The 25,227-nt window shown below is 43.3% G+C and overlaps 1 protein-coding gene across 3 annotated transcripts in view; it reads right to left on the bottom strand.

The window, feature by feature from the left end:
* Positions 1–5,595, bottom strand: part of Fzd6 (frizzled class receptor 6) — a 28,606-nt gene extending 23,011 nt beyond the window's left edge. Inside the window, exons 1-2 of one of the 3 annotated variants that reach the window (XM_051202445.1) lie at positions 5,572–5,595; positions 4,467–4,803 (exon numbers count right to left, since the gene is read on the bottom strand). In XM_051202445.1, coding sequence (XP_051058402.1) covers positions 4,467–4,643 — 177 coding nt within the window. In that variant the 5' untranslated portion in view covers positions 4,644–4,803; positions 5,572–5,595. The other 2 variants (XM_051202443.1, XM_051202444.1) reach the window with 2 other exon arrangements.
* Positions 5,596–25,227: the final 19,632 nt, after the last annotated feature.

Raw genomic sequence — 25,227 nt, 5'->3', positions numbered from 1 at the left:
GTTTATTTCACCTCTGTGACTCCTGAACTCTTCTAAGAACACAAAAAAGCAATATTTACAAGAGTCACTTTACAGCAGAAATATTTTTTTCTTAGAAGTCTGTTGATCCAGTATCTGCCCATTCCTTTTATTATGAATTGAATAAAGACACTTTAATAATACATACTAACAGGTGGAAAGGAAAAGTTTTTTTAAGGCTCACTTCCTTTAAACTGATTAAAAGCAGAATGGCCACATGCTGGTCTAAACACAACACATGACTCTGCTTTGACCTGAACTCCAACAAAGAATAATACAATATTCCTGTTTCCATTTTCCCTAGACAAACCTCAGTCCTAGGGTATGAAGTCAGCCTCTCACAGGAAGTCAACCTCATAAGTTCTGAAACGATGCTCTAGATAGAAAACAAAAGACACATAATGGAAAACCAGCCGCCATTTTTTTCCCAACCAGGAAGAGTTCAATTGTATAACATCCTTTTATTACAAAGCCAAGTCACTACTCAAAGTCATAACTTAACTCTTTGTAATACAAACAACCTTATGCTTAGGTAATAAAATGAGGAGGAAAAACTGAAATCTCTTATTGCAAACAATTTCTGAAGCAAAATTGAAGAGCCATGATATTCCTGACAAGATCTCTTTGAGTTGTGGTAAATCTGACTAAAAAATCATATAGAGTGGGATATGGTGGTCCACGCCTTCAATCCCAGCACACCAGAGGTGGATGGATCTCTATAGGTTAGAGGCTAGCCTTGTCTATATAGCAAGTTCGAAGCCACACAAAGCTATGTAATGAGAAACTGCCTCAAAACAGAACAAAAAATAACAACAAAATTCTTGTGGTGGGATAGGGTAGAACTGGACAGACAGCTCAATAGTAAAAAGTGTTTGCTAGTTCTTCTAGAGGACTGCAGGTCAGTTTCCAGTACCCATTTCCAGTAGCTCACCACTGCCTGTAATTCCAACTCCAGGGTGACCTGGGGTCCTCTTCTGGTCTCTGTGGGTACATCGATCACATGCAATACACACACACACAACATATGCATGAACACATAGTTCAAAAATAATAAAATAAAAAGTTAATTCACATTCAGAGTGTGGCAAGATGCTCAAGGAGTGTCTTAGATATTTTTCTATTGCTGTGATAATAAGACACCATTACCAAGGCAAGTTATAGAAGAAACAGTTTATTTGGGGCTTTCAGAGGGTTAGAGTCCATGACCATTATGGTGGAGAGCATTGCAGCAGGCAGGCAAGGTGCTGGAGTAGTGGCTGAGAGCTCACATACTGATCCACAAGTAGAAGACAGGAAGAGAGGTACTGAGAAAGGCACCAGTTTTCTGAAACCTCAAAGTCCACCCATAGTGACACATCCCCTCCAAGCAAGGCCACACCTCTTAATCTTTCCTAAATAGTTCACCAACAGGGGTCCAAGGAGTCACCCATGGGGCCTTTCTCTTCCAAACCACCACAAGCAGTAAGAATTGCAAGCATGAAAATCTGAGTTCAAATTCTCAGTACCCACATAAAAAGCTGAGGATGGCTGTGCATGCCTGCTATCCCAGCGATAGGGGCAGAGACGAGTAGATCCCAAAGACCTACTGGCCGGACAGCCTAGCCAAAGCAGTAGGATTCCAGTTCAATCAGACACCATATCTCAAGACAATATGATAGAAAGCAATAGAGAAAGATACCCAACATACTCCTCTGTCTAGCCTCTTCATGCCCCACCACGCACAAATAAATAAATAATTCATGTGGAAAGTAAATAAGATACAGCCTAGGTAATATATTACCAAGAATGCACAATAATGTTTATTTATTCCATGATATTATATTTGTAAAGTACTTTCAATTACTTTAAGGGTTAGCAAGGTAGAGCTCACAGGCTGTCTACTGCCCATTGTTTGCAAACCCACTGAAACATTGTCATACTTATTTGTTCATATATTGTCTATGACAGTTTTCCTTGCACAACTACAAAGGTGCATGGCTGTGACAGAGACTGTAGTCCATAAAACCAAACATAAGTGGCCCTTCACCAGAAAGGTTTAACTAGTGGGTCTTAACAATCACAGCTAACACTGGGAGAGCTTGTTAAACAGCTGTGCTGTGTCTTCAGAGGTCATGGTTTCCAATGTGTGCAGAAGCCACTGTCTATGAGCTAAACTTTGGGAGCTATCTTACCTAATCACAGATTAACAATGCCCCACAATACATACACTTAATACCTGAACTCAGTAAAAAAGGCTAGCTAGTGCAGATGAAAAGTAAGGTATCAGAGAGAGGAGTTGATAAGATGGTTCAGTGGGGGAAGGCACTTGCTTGCCAACCTGAGTTAGGTCTCCAGACCTCACAGTGGAAAGAGAAAGCCAATTTCCACACAGTCTCTGACCTCCACATTAGCCCTGTGCATGACACACACACACACACACACACACTTAATACTAAATTAATTTTTAAAAGAGAGAAGTAAGATAGCCCTCTTGACTTACATGGAATTAATTCTTGGCTCATATGGCAGTGAGCACCTATAACCCGGCATTCAGAACATGGGGCCAGGAGGATCAAACTCAAAGCCAGCCCAGTCTAGACAACAAGTTCTAGGCCAGTCTGGGAAGACACAAGTAGACCCTGATCATTAAAGAGAGCAAAGATGTCCTGTCTTAGTGGCAGACTTCTAAGGGGAGAAAGTTTTAGATTTCAGGCCTACCTGGCCTACGGAGACTGTTCAAGACCACACTGGGCAACTAAGCAAGATCCTGTCTCAACATAAAAAGTCTTTGAAAATGACAAGAAAAGAAAGGAGGGAGAAGTGGCTGACATGACTGCCACACAATTCTTCAGTCCGTATATTAAAACCAACTCACTGGAAATGCAACCTGGACGGCTCCAAAGTCAGGAGTGTTTGGTATGTGAAGATCATACAAAAAGAGACGTGTAATGTCAACATTTAAAGAGCGAAAACCCTCTTTGAGAGGGTTCAGACATAAAACTACCTAGGTAAGTAAAAAACAAACAAACCAACAACTTTTTAAGGTAGAAAACAAACACTCATCTTTAGAATAAAATGCATGTAACAGAAGCCAGTTGTTTCTGTCTTTTAAAAAGCCTTTAAAAGAGCAGAGTGCATCCTTCTGACCTCCTGCCATCCTACACAAAGGAACTCAGGGTAAATGTTAGGAACTTATAAGGTCACTGTAGACTTAAAATGTATACAGCTACTACATAGAGAGGAAGCCAGATTATAAATGCCTAACGAGCACTCACTGGAACATGAGTTATAAAATAGTATCATCAGAGAAGGCAAGAATGAACGCGGTAATTAGTGCGTTGGATGGTATTCCCACTACACACTTATGGTTCTCATTAATCAATGGAAGTCTCCCAACATCCTCTGTTGAGTGTTCAAAAGAACAGCTCACAGGGGTGAGGAAGAAGCTGAGTTCGCGAGCTTGCTGCGTTTGAGAGGCCTGAGTTCAGTCCTCAAGTGTCCCTTCACATCTGATAAAAGGAAAGGAAATTTTGCATTGGTTTGGAAAAACTACTGAAAGAGTACAATACCATAACTTGTATACCTTTTAAAAATTATATCTGAGAATTTAAAAACTGACCCACCCAGACAGGAGCCTAGAGTGAAGTAGTCAGACAACTATTCAAGGAGACAACAATGGAAGACCTTCAAAGTCGCATGGCCAAATGGAGTCCATTTAAAAAGTCCTATCTAGATTATGTTCCTAGGGGTTTCATCTGAGAGGCAGCCTGAGGAAAAACCTTTACTGCCTTCAGCTTTTCTAGAGAAAGATTACAAAAACAACACACTTGTCTCTTTTTTCCTTCATGAACCTTCTCTGTGGGCCAGGACAGGTTCCTGTCTCCACAGGTAGTTTTCTTCCCACACCTGCCTTAGACATTTGCATATCTCTAAACCAGAGACAGGTAGGTAACTCAGGCACCTAAGGCGACCTTTTCACTCTGCAAGTGGGGTTTCGTCTTCTCACAAGTGACTTAGAGAAAGAAAACATAATGAAATGCTATGCCTGATACACTTTTCAGAACATTATCTTTTATACCAAAACATCCCGATAATTTATTTGCTTTGGAAAAACTAAGCCAAAGGACAAGAACTTTTATTCTTCAATCTTAGCTTAAGCAATACGGATTATATGTTCAGTCACCCATTAAAAGAATTCGGAATTCACCATCTTAGAGAAGCAAGCATCCAAAACTCAGAAAAGAAAAATAGTTTAATTGCCTGTGATCACCATTCATTATGAACTAAACCTTCTTTTAAGCAAATTAACTAGAGGCCCCAAATGTACTCAAAGTATGCCATTTTTGGGGGGGAAGGGGGATTTAATCTTCAAAAGTAACAAAAATTATGTTTAAAGACAAAAAATAGTAGTTAAAAAAAAAAAACTCCGTGTAAACTAATTTTCAATAAAGGCACGAAGAACCACTGACCTCCATCTCCACAGCAGCAATGCCCTGGTCATAATGGTGCATGAGGTTTGGGAAGAATGTCATGTTGTAGGTCATTTTCATGCATCTGGGGACAGTGATTGGTTCACAGGTGAAGAGGCTGTGCCCCCTTACAGAAGGCAGGAAGAGGCACAGCCACAGAAATGGGGACATTTCCATCTTCTTCACACTCCCAACTTCACCACATGGCTAGGATTAATATTAAATGCCTTTGTCACCAGGATATTCCCATCCAGAGATAAACGTTCAGATGTCTCATCTCATTATTTTTGCCGTTTTGTGGGAAGCTGCTTCCTGAAAAAGAGCTCTGGGTCAGCTTCTGTAAAAACAAACCCGAAGTGTGTTATCGGCAACATTGGTCACATAATCAGATTTACGTCAAACTTCATTCTTAGGTGACTGACAGTGGGGGGGGGGGATTGTGGAAAATTCCATCCTAGCATGAGCTGCTTCCACCTGCCTTGGCATGGAATGGATCGTTTTTTGCTAAGGAAGCTTCAGTTCTGGAAAACTGCTGATGAAGGAAGGTTTAGGATGAGACACTGGGTGAAAGAGACAGGGATGAGCAGGCTGGGGGTGGGAAAAGGGATGTAGTGGTTAGAAGTAAAGAATCGGGAGACGTGCAGCCAAGGGCTTGGTACTCTCGCTATATGGAGGCCAAGTGGGATCCCCTAAGACCCAGAGCTCTTAAACTTTAGCACCCCACAATAGCAGTGGATATCTTCTGCTTTTCCTGTTTTCCCAAAAGGCCAGTCTGCCTCGCCGGGTTGTCCGAGGTCCCCCAGGAAGAGCGGGCCTGCCCGGTGACTTCACAACGCTATTAACTCCCTCTGGCTTATTCTTCACCTCCAGCACTTTCCCCTGGGTGCGCTCATCCCGTGCCCTCTCCACCCCGCCTTCCACCCGGCGCAAACCTGCCACGGGCAGCTCTCCGGGTGCCACCTGTCCCCGGCCTGCAGCGGAGCCTCGGCGTCCCAGGCCTGCGGGGACCCCAGGGTCGCTTTCCAGGAGTGGCGTGGGACTCGGAGGAGACGCACCTGCGGCGCCAGCCCGGGCCGTCCGCCCCGTCGGGCCGGGGACGCCTCACCTCGGGCCGCTCGCCCTCCGAGGCGCACAGCCGGGGGTGGGGGTGGGAGGGGTGGGGTGAGGGTGGGGGGCAGCGTCCGGGCCTCCACCGCCTCCGGGGCCGCGAGGGGGAGCGAGAGCTGGGCGATCCCGCGAGACTGCGCCGCCAGGTCGGCCGGGCAGGTTGGGGCTCGCGGCGGCGGGACCAGCCGTGCGCCCCGCCCCGCCCCTCCCCGCTCGCCTGCGGGCCAGCTGGGGCCGGCGAGCCCTCTGCCTTGCCGGGTCCCTGCCACTCAGGCCCCGGAGCCGCACTGGGGACCCAGGCGGCCAGCGCAGGACTTAGGGACAGCCCCCATCAGGACACACTTCCCGCTCAACCGCGTGGGTCTGCCTCGCGGCGACTCGTCCCCCGCGTGGGAGCCCGGGGACCTGCCTACGAAGCCCATTAACTCGGGCACTCAGGCCACTGCCTTGACGGAAGGCGCCGGTGGAACTCCAGCTCCGGCAGGTTCTGCAGCTTTCCTGCCCGAAAAGCCCACAAAACTGACCTGACTTAGTCAACTAGTGCCAGCTCTGCCACTGTCATTTCAGATCCATTACCGAAAAAGGGCGTGGGAGATCTCACTATGGAGACAGGAAAAATGGGCACGATGATAGCTACTATTTTCTCCTTTCTTTCCTTTTTCTTTCTTTCTTTCCTTCTTTCTTTCTTTCTTTCTAAGTCCTTTACATTCATTTAAATCTAGTCTGGTGTGCAGCAGGGCACAAGCGAACTTGTTGAAATGCTTTGACATACGCAAAGTGACTTTTGTTGTTGTTCCTAATGAGGAGAGAACCAAAGGCCTTGTGCATACTAGGAATAGCATGTCTACTTTGTTAAATTGCATTTCCAGCCTGTAAAGTAACTTGAGAGTGCTATGAGCCGAATCACTGTGCCATAGAAAAAAATACATTTCAATACCTGGGATAAAGGACACCACTGAATTACCAGAAGAGATTTGAGATCTGTAAAATGGTTAAAATGCAGATGAATTTGGAGAGGAGAATTGTTTCCGAGCTTTATCAAAAGTTTAGGACAAGCCCAGCATGGTGGCTCACGCCTTTAATCCCAGCAGAGGCAGGCAGGTCTCTGAGATCCTTGGACAGCCAGACTATACAAAGAATCCCTGCCTCAAAACAAAACAAAAGCAAAAGCAAAAAAAGCATAGGACAAGTGTAAAAGCCGAGGCAGTGTTAAAGAAAATTTACTATAATTACCTTAATTAATCTTAATATCATTAAAAGCCAGTTTGCATACTACTGAATGGTTTTCTATGTATGATGTTTCTATGCGGAAAATATTTCTTACAAAATTTGTAAGTTTCTATATAAAAGGAATATTTCTCAGCTGGGTATGGCTTCAACAGCCTGGATTTCCAGTACTTGGAAGGCAGAGACAGATCATCTCAAATTCTAAGTCAGCCTAGGTTACAGAGAAAATTGAAGGTCACCCTGGGATACATAATGAGCCCCTGATCAAAATACCATACCGAAGGAAAAATCATCTGTAGCTCCCTAACTCCTACAAGCTTTGTGAACATGTCTTTGATTGGTCTGGAATACCTGAACCAGGTAGTGGCATTTTAATGTGATGGATTTGAAATTCATAAACATATATACTGTGTGATTTGGAGGATAAATGCCATGATAGTTTTTTAGAAGTGCAGCCTATTTTTATCCTTAATTGCATTTAATTATATAGTGAGTAGTTATGAACTAAAATGATTTGGGGACATTAGAGGTTGGATGTAGAACATTCAGGCAATTATCTGTATCATTTTTGTCTTTCAGTATAAAAAGCTTATTTCAATGGCATAAGATTAAGAAACAAACTTGAGAGTTCAGAATTGCTGGTTTCAAAACCTCGCTCTGGGATCTGCCAGCTGTGTGATGTTGGACAGTGTTCAGTCCTATATGTCATCATCTGTAATACACAAATGTTTTTTTTTTTTTTTCTGGCAGTGATGGTTGTGGGGGGCGTAGCCCAGCCACAGAAAGCTGAGCTGGGTCTGAGGAAAGATAAGCCCACCTGTTCCCAAGCCTCCAAGAATCTTAGAGACAATCAGAAGAGTCAGGGAGTCCAGTCAAGCAGGAACTCATTTATTGTTCCATAGCAAGCATCTTTTAAAGGAAAAAACTGCAGATTGGGAAAACAGCCAGCTAATGGTTTTAAAGGCCAGTCTAAAGCCGGGTGTTGATGGCACACACCTTTAATCCCAGCACTCAGGAGGCAGTGCAGGCAGATCTCTGTGAGTTCGAGGCCAGCCTGGTCTACAGAGTAAGTTCCAGGACAGGTTCCAAAGCAATACAAAGAAACCCTGCCTTGGAAAAACCAAAATAAAAAAATAAAGTGAAAAAAAGGTCAGCCTATCACACACCGGCGTGGCCTTATGCTTTAACTAATGATCACGAGCTGTTCATGCAGTGACCTCCTCTGGTTCGATCTAGGCAACCAGTCATCTGTTTTTGTAAACAACTCAGGTCTCACCCTCTTGACTTCCCCTCAGCGCCATCTTTGACTGGCTCATGTGCCCTACAGATTCCCCCTTTTTGTTTTAGACTATGGCCCACCTCATTTCGAAGCACCGGCCTCTTGGCACCTCCGCCTCTAATAGTACCTTTTGTCAAGGTTCACTCAAAAGTGAGAAATCCTCAGGACTGACTGAACCTATCACAAGGTACATGAGGGGGTCATCAGTTGGGTCTCTTGAGTCTTTGCTCTGATTAGTCTGACCAGCCTATTGAAGAGGCAAGGCCCAAAGACACAAATTAAAGTTACTACTATAAAGGAACCCAACAGAGTGGGAGATTGCCTTATCCAGGAGTCTGTCCCCATTTTCTCACACTGCTCCAATGCTCACCCAGCAGAATCCTCATAGTCTCCAAATGATGACGTGGTGATCACTGAAGCAGTTAGCTTCTGCAGCGGGAGTGTCAGAGCAGTCAGGAAGCAGGACATCATCTGTAATTTTTAAAGAACACAAGAGCTTCTCAAAGGTTTGAAGCCCTTGGACATGGTTAGGTATCATTGTATTTGTCCTCTTTTTTTGTCCTAGAGGTCCAGTGCGCTATCCATTGCGCCACAGAGCCACATTGTGTTGGTCCTCTTATTTCGGAAACAAGCCTTGACCTCCTGGAGCACTGTCTTGTCTGCCCCTGTATCTACCAAACAGTGAAACATCTTACTGCCTATCAAAATGGTAATTTTTGGATGAAGTCCTTCAATCAAGAGCACAGGCCAGTGGGCTTATGTTGTTGGGGTATGAGACCTTCCAATCCTACCTTTAGAGAGGCATCCTCCCTTTTTTAAGGGGCTGGAGGCTGCCCCGCCTCTAGTTTAAAGGCTTCCCCTCCAGGTCAAATTCTGACCTAAGTCCCTCTCCCAATGGTATCCCTTCCTGCACGGAGCGCATGGGCTGGAGGGGGGGCTTAGCCACTCCTGGCCTGTTAGAGGAGGCATGCTGAAGACAATCTCTTTTGAAATGTCCCTCCTGCCCACATCTAAAGCATGTCCCTTTTCCCAGTGGCCTTGAGGACCCTTGACTATGGGTTGCCAGGGCCTGGGGTGATGGCCTCCATCATGGTGGTCATCTGTGCCTGTAAGGCCAGGGCCAGAGACTAGGATTGGTGTTGTTGGGTACCTACATCTTGGGAGGCTACCACCCATCTGCTCAGGGAACTGTCTTTTAATCCCTTGCAAGTCATTTTATGGCCCCCATTCATCCCTTCCCATAAACTGTTTTCTGAGATTTCCTGGTGGCAGCTTGTGCTGAACGAATGCTCTGTTGGACCAAGTCTATAAACTCTGACAAAGGCTCTCTGGGCATATGCCTCACCCCTGCTGTGGGGAACTCAATAGGCCCATCATCTAATTTAGCCCAGGCGTTCAACCCAGCCTGCCTCACCTGATCCCAGTGTAGCCCAGGAATTCCTGCTTGCTGGCCCCCAGTGGAATAACCATCTCCCGTTTCCGACAGCATAGCATAGGTAACAGGGATGGCAGAGTTAGTATGCCTATTTGCCTTAGCTCACACCATACATTCCTCCTTATAAAAGACACACCATTTGATAAACTGAGAACTAGGGAGGACTGCCTTAGCCACATCCAGACAATCCTTGGTGATGCATGGATGATAAATGATGTCCTATAACAGGGTCTATGCCCAAGGGGAATTAGGGCCATCTTCTGCCACAGCCTTGCTGGAGTTCTTTAAGATCCTTGGCTTCCCAAGGATACCAGTCTAGAGGCCTTCCAGGCCCAGGAGCCAAGTTTACCAGATAGGCTTCCAAATAAACCTGGCCTCCAGGTCTCAACCTGCCATTGTCTGGTTGATCATAGGGGTCCAGGTCCCATGGATTTTCCCTGAGGGTTGTATAGAAAGACCCAACCATCTGGAGTGGACAGTTTGACCCATTCCTTCTCTGTCTTATCTTTGGTGGACTTCTCCAGTCCTCTTCTTCCTTCTTACTGAAATTAGAGCTACCCATACTGAGGGTCTCACTTACCCTGAGAGACTGCTTAGCCTCTGCTGAGATTTAGGTCCTTGGTACCCCATTTAGGGTGCCAGATGCAGGGGTCTAAGCCTAGCCAGGTCTTAGGAAAGGTAAGCACTCTGCCCATCTGTTCCCCAGTCTCAAGAATGTCAGTGACAATCAGACGCCACAGGGAGTCTAGTCAAGCAGGAACTCGTTTATTGTCCCATAGTAGGCATCTTTTAAAGGAAAACACTGTAAAGCATGGAAAACAGCCAGCCAATGGTTTTAAAAGTCAGCCTAGGTGGCCTTATGCTTTACCTAGTGACCACAAGCTATTCATACAGTGACCTCATCTGGTTCTATCTAGGCAACCAATTATCTTTTTTTGTAAAAAAAAAAATGCAGGACTGGATGCCCTCTAAGACATTCCCTTCCAGTCCTCGTTTGCTAACAGTAAAATTTTGTCAAATGCTTTTCTATATCCATTGTTGTTGACTTTTCTTCTTTAGCCTATTCATGCAATGAACTGTACACCTTGATTCTAAAATGTTGAGCCAAAGGGTAAATGATGGTTGCCACATACAACTTATATCTGTTGAGACTTGCTTTGTGGCCTAGTATGTGGTCCGTTTTGGAGAATGGTCCATGAGATGCTGAGAAGAAGGTGTGTTCTTTTGTGTTTGGATAGGATGTTCTGTAGATATCTATTAGGTTCTTTAGATTCATACTGTCTGCTAGCTCTGCTATTTCAGTGTTTTGCTTTTAGTCTGGATAACCTGTCCATTGGTTAGAGTTGGGTATTGATGTCTCCCATTATAAATGTGTGAGGTTTGATGTATGATTTAAGCTTTTACAAATGTGGGTGTCTTTGCGTTTGGGGCATAGATGTCAAGAATTGATCTTCATTAATTTTGAAGAGAACTGTAACTTTTTGTTTTCTGTGGAAACAAAGGCATAACCCCTCCTCCAACACAATGTATATTCTGACTTTATTTTCAAGTTAAGACATTTACTAAATATGTATTTTGGGGTTTGGGAGCTGGGATTCTTCTTCTTCTATTCCTATTATTCTTAGGTTTGGTCTTTTCATAATGTCCCAAATTTCCTGGATGTTTTGTGTTAGGAGTGTTTTAGTTTTAACATTTTCTTTGACAGATGAATCTATTTCTTCCTTAGTATCTTCAATGCCTGAGACTCTCTCTTCCATCTTTTCCATTCTGTTGATGATGCTTGTGTCTTTAGTTCTTGTTCACTTACCTAGATTTTCCATTTCCATAATTCCCTCAGTTTGTGTTTTCTTTATTGCTTCTATTTCCATCTTCAAGTCTTGAATAGTTTCCTTCCACTGTTTGCTTGTTTGTTGGCATTCTTTATGGGATTTATTGGTTTCCTCTGATCTTTTTGTCTTTTCCTCAATTTTTTTAAAAGGGACTTCCCCCCCCCCATTTTCTCTTTAAGGATCTCTATCAGCTTCATAAAGTTGGCTCTAAAGTCATTCTCTTGTGCTTCATCTGCGTTGGAATATTCAGGCCTTGCTGTCCTAGGATAGCTGTTCCTGGCAGTGCCATATTGTCTCGGCCGTGGTTGGTTGTGTTCTTACACTGGCGTTCAGGCATCTGGGTTTGGGATGATTATAGGTCTAGGTGCTGATTTCTGAGCTTGTCTTTGTTTAATGTGTGTTTTGTTCCTTGGTTTCTGTTTCCTCTTTGGTCTTCTGGTCTTTGTGGCTTGGATTTCTGGCAGCAGCGTGAACTCTGGTCCGGTAGGGAGTCTCTGTCTAAGTTGAGGGCTGGGCTTCTGGCAGCTAGCTTGGCCTCTGGTGCAGCAGGGGTCTCTGCCTGAGCTGAGCAATGGGATATGTGATGAGGACAGGAGTGAGGATTGTGGCCGCTGAGTGGGTGGAGGAAGTCCACTGGTGGACTGCTTATCTGTGGTTCTGGTGATTGATGTGGTCTCTGGTCCAGCAGGGAGCCTGGGCCTGAGTTTGCCCATCTGTTTCTCTGGCTTGCTTGGCCTGCACAAGTCCTTCTGACTGATGTGGCCTGCAACAAGGCAGCTAAAGTCTGCAGGCGTTGGGGACAGTGGCACTTTAGCAGGGTGGCTGATGGGGCAGGATTGGGGTGGGCAGTGGAACAGGTCTTTGGAAACCAAATCTAGGATCTAGGGAATGGGGGAGTTCTGCAGTCAGGTGGGTCATTTATCTGTCTTTCTGACTGGTGTGGCCTGCTTCTGGGCAGCTCCTGCTCCTGATGTACAAGTTTTAAATGATTTAATCTTACTATTATACCTTTTAATTTAAAATTGTGTTTATGTGTACATGTGTGTGCCTTGATACACCACCATTCTCTCTCTCCATCCATCTGCTCGTCCTGTGGCCTTACTTCTCTGACAGATCTAAGAAGAGCTGTTGACTTGTATTTGCTTAAGTTTTTACTTACTGTGAGGACAAAGTGACAATTTCTAAGTTCTTTGCATGCCAGGCTGGAAGCGCCAGTGTTTCACCTTTAAAAAGATGTCTTACTTCAGGAATTTTATTGGTAATTCCAGCCCCAAGAGAGCAAGTCTCTCAACGCGATTTAAAAATACCAAGAGCGTGGTCAGTGGTAGGACACCTGCCTGATAAGCATGAGGACCTGGGGTCAGCCCCTGAAATACATAATAAAAGTGACTGTGCCGGGAGTTATACTCAGGAAAGGTATATAATTTGACATTATTGTTAGTAGAACACTGATTTGTAAAACGTTTCTCATAGGTCAGCTTAGTGGTTCATAGCTATAATCCCAACACTTGGGAGGCAGAAGCAGGAGACATGCCATGAGTTTTAGGCCAACATAAACAAAGCGATACCCTGTTTCAAAAAAATATTTCAACACAACATTAAATGATTTTTCCTGAAATAAATGTGTGGTAGTTGGAGTGAGAAATGTCCCTCATAGTCTTGGGCATTTGAACTCTGAGTCTCAAGTTGGTGGCTCTATTTGAGGAGATTCTGTTGACATGCTCTTACCGAAGGAAGGAAGTATGTCAGTGGGGGCGGGCTTTGAGATTAAAAGTCTCTGTATTGCTTCCACACAATCTTTGTACACTGTAAATATGTGTTTCTCTCATTGTTTTAAAAAAAAAACAAACAAACAAGGAAACTGATTGGCCGATAGCTAGGCAGGACTTTTGGGGCAGAGAGAATGCTGGGAAGAAGAAGGGCGGAGTCTGCAGAGTTGCAGCATGGCAGTTAACTTTGTTTTGCATTTATATGGCTGGCCAGGCATGATATGCCTTCTAACTACTTCCTCTTGTATGACTGCAAAAGAAAACTTTTCGAGTCAGTAGAACATGACACTGTGGGATAGAGCCGCATATTTTAATGACAGTTTGATGTGTAAGATAGTCTCACTGGAGATTTATAATGCTGAAGAAAAATGGCCTCAGCCCTGTTTGTGCTCTGAGCCAGGCTTTTTTTCCCACCTGTTTACTCTCTGGGCTTAGTTTTCAGTGGCTCACAACCTGCCACCTGCCCATCTTTAATATTTAATATCTATCTTAGCAAAGCAGCCATATTAAGTCAAATAGTAAAAATAGTGTTTTCCCTCCAGCTACTAGCTAACAACTACAGCTTCTTGCCACAGCTTAATGATTTATATAATAACTAAGTTCCTTTGATGTGAAAATCTAAATTTACCTGATTGTATCTCATGGGCTGCTAATAAGATTTCCCTAAAAATAGATGGAATAAATTTTTAGGTTATAAGAATTAATATTGTTAAAATGTTTATACTACCCAGAGTGATCTAGATTCAGTGTTATTCATATCAAAATCTGAAAGGGCTTTTTTTTTTTTTTTTTTTTTTTACAGAAATAAAAAAATGTATATGGTTCACACAAGACTCTGAATATATTGGACCCTTATCTTAATCAGATATAAAAAATGAACTTGAAATGAATTAGTCGGTAAAACTACCAGAAAACCCTTGACATTAGTTTTGGATACAGACAACAAACACAAAGAGATGGGAGAGATTTTATTTCAAAGTTATATTTGGTCAATGTTAATATTTTAGTTTGTTTTCCTGTTGGTGGTGCACATGCATGCATGCAGGCAAAATGCCCATGTACATGAAAAAAATAAATGAACCTTAAGAAAGAAAACAATTCTGAAAAATTCTCGGAACAAGGCAAGTATCTTACTTTTGGGGTGTCCTGTGGCTAATTGAAAGGGACGGGGGAGTTGGGAGGTCCCTATTGGGGCCTTTAAAAACTGTAGGCAGAAGAAATTGACATATAGGGATGTCCTAAAACATCAGGTAGTGGATGAAAGCAAAAGAAAGTCTGTTTACATTCATACTGCGCTGCCTGAAGGGATAGCTCAGGTCCCTCACATTGTGGTTGGGGTGGAGTGGTGGAGGGTTCCCACTGCTCTGTCTTCAGTCAATAATTACAGAGTCCTGATGTCTTACATATGTAAAGGCACTGTGTCTAGGTCCTAAATAAACACAATAGGCACAAAAATGAGCGGTATTTCCTAATTGAATATTAGACGGGCAAAGACACCTCTGGAGAGGTGTGTGTCTTGATCAGGTTTCACCCAGCTCGTCAGATGAAGTTCTCACTTAAGAAATCTTATAGCACAAAGCTATATGCTGTTGTACTGGGCAGAAAATATTGAAGGACACATTCCTTGGCTTCTCTCCCGGTTGGACTGGTTTGACTATAGTTGAAGTGCTGGCAGCTATATTCAGCAAGAAAAATAGCAATTTGAAACCTTTTCTAACTACCATGAGCCCCAGAGAAGCTGTATTTAGGGAGGAAACCCAAATTACCTTGGATCTTAGTCATGACTATGAGATCTGCCTTCATCAATTTGCCCAGCATTTGATTCCCTGCAAAAACCATTTTGCAAAATTCTGTCTCCTGTTTTCATAAACTTGATTTGCAGACAATGCATTTCTGGGGAGGATGGAAACTCTCACATTAGGGAGCTGACTCCTTCGCTCTACTCCTTCCCATGCTCTTGGGGTGAGCATGTGGTGGCTTGAATGAGAACAGCTCCCACAGGCTCATATGTTTGAATGGGAAGGATGAGGAGGCGTGGCCTTTTTGAAGGACTTGTGTCACTGGGGGTGGCCTTGGAGGTTTGAAAAGATTCATGACATTCCTAGTACCTCTCTGCCTCCGACGATCAGAACAAGATGTGAACTCCCAGCTGATCCTGCTGCCATGCATTTGATCCATCACCAGGGATGCTAAGCCTCTGGAAATATAAGCCCAATTAAGCATTTTCTTTTACAAGTTGTTTTAGACATGGTGGATTTTTTGAGATTTTTGGGGGGCTTGTTTGCTTGTTTCTAGGTTTTTATTTTTGGGTTTTTGTTTTTTTTGAGACAGGGGCTTCTCTGTGTAACATTCCTGACTATCCTGGAACTCACTCTGTAGACCAGGCTGGCCTTGAACTCACAGAGATCTGCCTGCCTCTGCCTCCCAAGTGCAGGGATTAAAGGTGTGCGCCACCACTGCCCAGCTTGGTCATGGTGTTCTAGCCCATGTGTCTCAATTTGAATGCATGGGTTTTGTTGTGGTTTAGCATATCTGGGATTGAATCTTGGCGGAGCCCTTTGCTGAATCTGATTTGAGTCTCAGTTTATAAACATACAAAGAATATAATCATGCATAGATAGCTTTGGTGTGAACTTTATATGCGAGAAGGACACACATAAGTGCTTTTCACAGGGCCTGATGCTTAGAGAGGTCCTGCACTGCCCGCCAGGTGGGAAATGGAGCCTTGTGCGCTGCACTTTCATTCTGTATAACATGTGGCCATGAAAAGAATCAAAAGAAGACTTGGGCCAATCTGCTGCAGCTCTTAGAGTCTTTACCACAGTGTGCAAGGAAAGAGGCAAAGTCAGTGTCCTCAAATTACCTTACGGTTCTAGCAGGTCCTGGCTCTCTTTCACCTTCATGTTCCAGCATTCCTCTATCAGAATTAGAACTATGGGTGTCCTGTGGCAAATGTTAGGATTGGGCATTATGCTGGCCTGCTCCTGTCACCTGGCAAGTGCACTCAGGCAGTGCCCTGGCCAGCCCAGGGTCCTGTGGCTTCTACATCACTATGGAGTCCGCATGCAGGTGCAAAGGTCCCTTTAAGAGATAAACTTCACCCACTTCAGCCCTCCCCCCCCCCTTCCTCTGGAGGGGCAGATAGTTTTCCTGTCTTTTATCTCTCTCTCTCCATCCCTCTCCCTCTTTTTCTGTCTCTTTCCCTTCTTTTTCTCTCTTCCTCTTTCTCTCTCCCTCTTTTTCTTCATTCCTCCTCTGCCTTTCCTTTCTCCACTCGCTTTCCCCCAATATAACTTCCTTCCCGTGTAAGTTCTGCCTGATCGTGTTCGTCCCTCACTATGGGATCCGCTGCTGTCTCACCTCACCGTATTCCTCATAGAAAGTCCATTGAAACAGAGGCTCACATTTTGTGTATTGCCCTCTAATGTAAGCTCTCCAAGAATGTGCAAAGTCCCTCTGACTTCGGTGATCAAGTGTGACTATTTGGAAAGTCGATTTTGGGGGAATCACTGTCCTCTGTCTGGACGTTATGCCAGATTCTCATGTGGTCTTAGGCAGAGCACAAGATCGCCCAGGAGCAGTGACTGAAAAGACACTGAGTTACCATGATTTGGTCAGAGCACCAATCAATAGCAGCTAATTGCCTTCTTCTCACCTAAATATTGTTCAGAGGTAGAAAGGAAGATCAGAGAAAACTGGAGCTGGAGAGATGAGGGCTCAGTGGCTCAGAATACCGGCCCCTTCCAGGGGACCCAGGTTCAGTTCCCAGCACCCACAGTGGCTCCCAATCACCTGTAATTCTGGTTCCAGGGTACCCGATTCCCTCCTCTGACCCCCACAAGCAGCAGGAAAGCACATGGTTAGATATACATACAGACAAAACACTATACACATAAAATAATGTAATGTAAACTCTAAAAAAATAAAAGTTTTTTTTTCAAAAGAAAAGAAAAAAAAAGATCAGAGAAAATTATTCACTTCCACCTTCTAAATGCATTGGAATTTTTTTTTTTTTTTTTTTTTTTTTTTAAGGAGACCCAGCCAGATGTGGTGGCACATAGTTTTAATCCCAGCACTAGGGAGGCAGAAGCAGTTGGATCTCTATGAGTTTAAGGCCAGCCTGGTGAGTTCCAGGACAGCCAGGGCTGTTACACAGAGAAACCCTGTCTCTAAAAAAACCAAAAAAGTCTTGGCAAATGATTTCTCTAAAGATAACTCCCCAAACCTGATGAATTAAGCTGTTGGCCCTGGGCTTTTTATTTGTTTGTTTTTGTTTTCGTTTTAGCTGAACATAAAGAGCTCCCATTAGTGCTAACCAAGTACCCATGGGAAAAACCCACAACCTTGCCTGACTTTGGTAAAGGACCTGATGAGTCTCTGGTCATGTCACCACACATCACATGACTAACAGCAGCCAGTGGCACTGAATGCTGGCACATTGCTATTGTTGGATGACATTTAGAACACATCATGCCTTTTACGTTACCTACAAAAATGTTATACATTTAATAACAGAGTTGGGCAATGAAAATGCGATTAGCTTTCTTACCCTGGTGAGAGACCCACATCATTCCTAGGTGAGTCTCATTAACAGCATGAACTGTGAGTAATGCACCTTCAACACAGTTCCAAGGATGGATCAATCTTGTGATATTTCTAAGATTCCCTCTGGGATAGTCTTCTCTAAGCAGCTGCCAACATATAGTTCTCATCAACATTGTTAGTGTAAAAGATAAGTCTCCGGAGCATAGTGTGCTAGTGCAGAACAGACTGAGGGAGAGATGGCTAGGTTTGGCACAAAACGTTACATTTCATAATACGTTAAGTCTCTGTAATATATTAGAACCGCACTACAAACACATCAGCAAACACTTCTACATCTCTTATCTAGAAACTTGATGAGGGAAAGCTAAGTATAAACATAATGCAATATGTTATGACTAACCTCCATAAGATCAGGCAGTAGGCAAGCCTGTAGGGCAATTTCTTAATTAGTGATTGATGGGGGAGGGCTGGCCCATTGTGGGTGGTGTCATCCCTAGGCTGGTGGTCCTGTGTTCTGTAAGAAAGCAGGCTGAGCAAGCCATGAGCAGCAAGCCAGTAGGCAGCACCCACCCAAGGCCTCTGCATCAGCTCCTGCCTCTAGGATCCTGCCCTGTTTGAGTTCCTGTCCTGGCTTCCTGCAGTGATGAACAGTGATGTGGAAGTGTGAGTCAATAAACCCTTTCCTCCCAGGTTGCTTTGGTCATGATGTTTCATCAGTGCGATAGAAGCCTCTCCTTAGGAGCTTCCATCCTTGCTCTTTTGTGCCCAGTGATTTGTGGTGCCAATTTCAGTTTATTGCTTCTCTATTTGTCTTTCTATAAGCCTTTCAATTTATCTATACGCCTTTGTTTTTCCATCCTTACTCTTGATTTATTGCTGGAGCGGATGTTTTGTTTCCATCCTATTGCAAGCACCTACGACTTGCTGAAAGATTTCTTCAAACCCAAGCATTGGGAAGCTAGCAAAGCAGGAAAACTCATGTCCTGTAAACAGCTCTACTGATGACAAACAGGAAATGTAGAGTCAAGACCCCCAGCTTCCTTGTTCCTTCAACTTCTGCTCTGACAGGTTCTATCCAAGAGGTCTTTAGTCCCAGCATTCGGGAGGCGGAGGTGGCTAATTTATAAATAACATTCATGATATAATACCCAAAGGGGGATATGAAATATATATGGTGCGATTATATGCACATGTTTACATAGCCAGCAAGTGAAATATGGAAAGAAATATACCAAAAACAAACCAAATTTTAATAGCGGTTATTTCTCAGTGTTGAGATTTAAAGTGAAATATTATTCCTTACAATTGTCCTTAGTTTTTCAATATAAAGCTGTTACTTTTTTTTAAATATTCATTTATTTGGTGTGTGTGTGTGTGTGTGATTGAGTGTGTACTGCTGGGCATATGTGTGTGTGTATGCTTGAGTGTGTCTGCTTGTGCGCTCTCTCAGGAGCCTCTGTGCATGTTATGTAACACATACAGGGGTTAGAGGGCAACTTAGGGAGTCAGTTCTTCAACCGTGTGGGTGCCAGGATTGAACCCAAGATGTCAGACTTGGCGGCAAGTCTCTTTGCCCACTGGGCCATCTCAATAGCCCCTGTTTCTAAAATCAGAATACATCATTTTAAGATGCTCTTAAGTCTGATTACTATTTTGCCTTTATTGTCTTTACATTTATGCTGTTAATCTAAATCAGAAGCACTCAGATACCATCCTCAGCAGCAGTTGCATTTGGGAACTTATTAAACTCCACGTTTTCAGCCTCTCCCTGCACCTTGTGAATGAGAAAGCTGGGTTAGAACCCAACAACCTGTGTTTTGGAAGCATACTTAAGGTTTGAGAAGCACCAATAACTTTCACATACCTGTAAATGCACACCAACATTCCACAGATTGGACTCGCAAATTTCAGTCACATAAAAATGCAAGACTGCATTGTCACAGGGTTAATGAACTAATTGGGGTGGGTCTTCTACTCAGAGACAGCTCAGTGCACTTGTCCTGGCCTGAATTCCTTGGAGGGAACATTGGGTCTAGGATTTATGATTATTATATTTGTTTTCAGGGAATTAACATTTTATGTTAAAATCTATGTTCCATTTCATAGACAGAAGGCTACTCCCGACTTGAGTCTAGCCCAGCAATTTATCAGGACCGTGTAACAACACAGTGGTATTTCACAGGACTGAAGAGAGGTTGGTTTTCTTTAGTTCCACCTCTACTTGCTTGGATATTTCCTCAGTAATTCTCTCTTTTCCTGTCTACAAATGGTAGCCATCAGTACGTTTTGGAGAAGATCACCACCCATTGGGTTTCAGAAGCACCTTCCTTAGTTCCCCCATGGAGTTTTTGCTTATTACGGTGCACTATACCTAGGTGGATCTACCAACCCCCAAGCCATTACAGGCTGGCTAGCTAGCCACACCTCCTTTACGTGTCTGTTTCATGGCACAGGGCTAACAGACAGCTCTAAAGTCTCTTTGAATGAGTGAATGAGCGAACGCTATAGTTCATGAAACACATTCATTTAGTTAGCACCAAATGTTATACTCTGCACAACCGAATATAAGGAATGCACCCCAGGAACATTACCTACATCAGTTGAATGTGTACAGAATAAGTACAGTAGTGTGCTGTTCTGCTTGTCACATAGTTCATCTTAGCTTCATCAATTTTTCAGCAGCTTCCAGCAGATGGCACCAATAAATACTGCCGTGGGACTGGATTGGAAACTGGTTGGTATTTTTCCAATGTGAACTTAAATGTCAAGCTGAATAAACCTTCCTTATTTCAGCTAATAATAATGACAATGGCATTTATTTGGCATTTTCCCATTTACAAGGTACTTTTAAGTCCCTACCTCGATATTGCCCCAGGTTCTACCAGCTTTAAGAAGCTTTTATGCACCTTGGACCTCTGTTGCCATGTCATGGGTTGCAATAACAGTATGATTTATGTTCATGACAATGCCATTCTTACATTAGTAATAACACTAGTCTTTCAAAGACCAACTTCTCTATGGATAATTTAGGCATGACCCTTCGTGTAAAGACAGAGCACAGCACTAATGATTCCATTAACGCTTTCCCTCTCTTATTAAACAGTCCTGATATCTCCTGTTTGCATGTTGCTCTGTAGATACAGAGCCCTTGCACAGGCATGGCATCCTCTGGTCTTGGAACAATCGTAAGATGTGGGCCAGCCAGGCCATTAGTTTCAGCACTGCATAGGCAGAGGCAGGGGGATCTCTGTGAGTTTGAGGCCAGCCTGGTCTACAGAGCGAGTTCTAGGACAGGCTCCAAATTTACAGAGAAACCATGTCTTGAAAAAAATAAAAACAGACAAACAAACAAAAAGATGTGGGCCAAACAAGTATTATGCTATCGACAAAGAGAAAGTGGTTCCTTTCTCTTCCACTCCATTCCTCATCCCTGCTCCTTGACCATAATATCACTTCCTTCTTCAAGGTAGTTGGCTCCAGATTTACTCTTTTATTCTTTTAATGCTATATGTATAGGTGCTTCAACTGCATGTATATATGTGCACCACATGTGTGCTGGTGCCTGCAGATGCCAGAAGATGCATCAGATCCCAAAGAACTGGAAGTATAGATGTTGGTGAGCCACGGTGTGGGTGCTAGGAATTGAACCTGGGTCTTCTGGAAGAGCAGCTGATGCTCTTAACCTCTGAGCTCCAGTCCTCCAGGACTGCTCTTTAACCACACTTCTGGTCAAACTTCTTGATCTGGACTAATTTGGAAATTGCAACAGATAGGTCTGGTTCATAGTGGAAAGCCTTGAGTGCCTGAAACTGGGTTCAACAGAAATTGATGGGGTTTCAGGGCTAGAACTGGGGTTTGCAGGAAGACCTTGGGTGTCTCACTAGGACAGACAATAGACAAAAACTGATCTGGGCTCAGTGGGTGGGTCAGGTTGTTAAAAGACAAGGATTCAAGAGTTCATCAGATCTGCATTGAGGTTAAGTGGTGAAGGAGGTAATAAACACAGGAGGTGTGGAGGGTGTGAGGGTACATATGACCTTTGGGAAGTTGTGGTGCCACTTGTTTAGAAACTGGTCTGTGGTGATATTTTGTGTATGATCTAACAAATAAAGCTTGCCTGAAGGTCAGAGCACAAAGCTAGCCACACTAGTTAGCCATAGAGGCCAGGCAATGGTAGTCTAGAGAAGACTATAAGATGGCACGTGACAAGATCTCTCTCTTTTCAATCTGAAGATTTTGTAGCGGTAAGACCTCTCTAGTGGCTGGCTGCTTTGCTTTTCTGATCTTTAGCTTGAACCTCAATATCTGTCTCTGGGTTTTTATTATTCATACTACACTAGTCAGAATGAAAAGAACATATCTTCAGAATAAATGGTTTGCAAGGAAGATAAGTTGGCCCTTAAAGGAATTGATGGTTGGGAACCATATATGTCTATGTATAGAAACCTCCAGAGAATGAGTTAGTCTTCAAAACATTGGCAACTGCAGAGGCCCTTGGAGGCTGACTGTAAACTCATGGATGCTTCCAGAAAGCCTTGCATTTTGCTGTTTTTAGTGACTTTGACTTGATCAATGCACTGAATCAATATGCTGGATGTTTTATTGTGTTTGCTGTGCTTAGGATCTGGCCCACAGCCTGTGTATGCTAGACAGACATTCTGCTACTAAGCCCCCAGTCCTTAAGTGATATATTCTGTGTTGGTGTTTCCTGAAACCCTGTATTCTGTTTAGTGAACACAATCATAATTTAAACTGAATAAATTGGATATTATGAATATTTTGAAATGTTAGTAGTGCTTGTCATAGTCTTGGGAATCCTTTTTAGTAACTTGGGATTTTAAAATTATGTTAGTTGGAGTGGCAGAGACTAAAAAGTGACCTGACACTGTCAATAAATGTAAATATTAAAGTTGTCAAGGGCTGGGAATGTAGCTTGGATGGGAGTACCCTTAGTAAGAATTGGTCTTGATAAAAATGAACAGAACTCTAAGCCCATTTGTAAGACAGTCTAAGCTCAACATCAGCAAACCAGGGGTTGATTGACTACTGGAGAAACGGTTTCATGCTAGATTGGCTAGTGATAAGGCTATTATGACATGGAGTTTCAAAAACTCCTTAAGGTTGATTCAAACAAATGAATGCCATGTGGTAAACAATTTGATGGACAACACCAAACACTTGAGTTAAAGCAACAAACACTAATCACAGAAGGAAGTAAATTCAATGATAAGCTTGAGTTTATGGAGTTAATGAGCAGTATGTCTTTGGGGTGATATTTAATGAAACCCTGCATTTTGTTTTATTTGAAAGATGCTTCTGAGTCATTTGAGCTTCTGACACTAGGAATTCTGTATTCTACAATTCATCACAGAGTAGACAAATGACAGCTTGTGTGGAGAAGTAAGTGTCGGAGAAGTAACTGCCTGCTCAGAAAGAGTGCCTGAACCTCATTGGAGGGACTATGCCAAGCTTAATACCCATATTTCGTGTAAACTTTAAGCCTGCAGTCTTGGGTCCCATTGGAGACTAAGGTGTAGACAGCATGTCAGCTACAGCGTCTTCGGAGATGCTGACCAAGACCTTTCATTGTAAAGAGATCCATGCCCTTCTCAACTTTTTCTCTTGACAGGATTAACTAGTGAGCACACTTCCATGCATTTCTTTAAATCCTGAAAATGTTCTACTGTTTGAAAGATTGGAGATAGGCAGGAGAGTAGAGATGAGCAATCCCATGCTCAAACACACTTTTTCTTATTCCCAATACTTGGGGGCTCGTGAACAAAAATCCTTCCAATAAGTGCATGGTATTTTTACATGGCAAGTGAGACCAGAGGAAATCAGATGTGAAAACGGCCAAGTGTAGCATTTGAATTCCTAGTAGATAGCCTTATGGGTGAGCAGTTCCTCTTCAGATAAGAGCTCAGGTTTTGAGAAGAAAGTAGAAGGTGGCTTGTGCTGATTTCTCGGTTTTTACAAAACTAAGATTGTTTGGCAGGGAGCACATGGCCCAGGACATGGCACATGCCACAGCACACACATGGAGGTCACAGGCTAGCACATAAGAGGTGGAGGTGGTTCTCATTTTCTTCTCCGTGGGTTCTGGGGATTGAACTCAGGTTGTCAGGCTTGTCAGTGGGTGCCTTCACCCACTGAGCTGTCCGGTTGGCCCAAGATTGGGAATCTTACAGAACAGTTATTAAGTTTACAAGAAAGGGTCAGCTGCAATTATTGCAACTCAGCACAAAATATTGATGATGATTTTGTTTTTAATTAACAGATAATTTTACAGGTTTATGGCACTTAAAGAAATAGGAGACATAAATGAACTACAGCAAGCTAATTTGATGAGGAACTAATACTGGTTGCTTACACATGCAGAAGCCAATTTCAAAAGACATTGTTTATTTTTTTCCCCTTTCCATAATTGATTTTGCAAATCTGTAGGTCTTGTAGTGTTCTGTCTTAATGATGAAATAATTTCTTTAGTCTTAAATCAAAATTCAAAAGCAGTGGCTTTGAAGTTGACTCTTCATGGTATGTGAGAAAACTGGTCTTCGTGAGGCTCAGGAGTCTTCACTGTGTCTAGCTGAGCTGACACTTGTAATTCTCTTAGGTAAGATGGGGGTGGGTGCTCCTGAGAACACAAAACCCTCATCATGCCCTTGAAGATTGTCCCTTTGCTTCTGTTAGAACACATTTTGCTTTTGTTTAGGGACGGGGTTAAGGAAGCTTTCTGTTCTGACTGGAGGGGGATGAGGTCATGCCTCTGCCACCTGTGGTAATTCTCCAGGAATGCATTGATAGGTTGTGAACTGCTGAGGCGCGCAGGGGCATCTTCGCCCAGACATGCCTTGCCCTGGAAGGAAGCCCAAGGAAGCCTCTGCTTTTCCTTCTCTTTCTTCCTTGTGTCCTGACAACTTCCCCACTGCTTGGCTACTTCTCAATGCTTGTGGTGCAGTTCCCCATCGACAAGTTCATCCGATTTCAGAGAAAGATTTTATATATATATGTTTCTTGGTTTTAGCAGAAAGATATTGAATAATATGTGAAAATGTGAAAACTTAAACTCTTGAGACTAGATAGATCAACAGGCTGCTCTTCCAGAGGGCCCAGGTTTGAGTCTCAGCAACCACATGGGACTGCAATCATCTGTAACTCCAGTTCCAGGGGATCTAACACATTTTTCTGTTCTCTGGTGGTAATAGTCATAAATATGGTGCATAGACACACATGCAATCAAAACACACACACACACACTCACACACACACACACACACACACACACACACACACACACACAGATAACAGACATCAAATGCCCACAATCCTAGAAGAGTTGGAAGGGTTCTTCCAGCAAGAAGAGTACCATCAGATAGGAGTCCTAAACCTTATACTCTGTCATGAACACACCATGCTAGAAACATAGATGAATACATTTGTGTCTGTCTGCAATGTCAGATTTTATTGAATGGCAATATGTTCACAAGGTTCAGTAGTTTCAATAGGAGACATTTGCCAAACCCACCTGCATTACCATCTGTCCAAGGTAAATGCAGGTCCTTTTATTGCA

Source organism: Phodopus roborovskii, unplaced genomic scaffold (genome assembly GCF_943737965.1).
Source record: "Phodopus roborovskii unplaced genomic scaffold, PHOROB, whole genome shotgun sequence".
In the NCBI taxonomy this organism is placed as follows: Eukaryota; Metazoa; Chordata; class Mammalia; order Rodentia; family Cricetidae; genus Phodopus; species Phodopus roborovskii.
The sequence above is the reverse complement of the archived record's forward strand: the minus strand, read 5'-3'. Positions and strand labels throughout refer to the sequence as shown.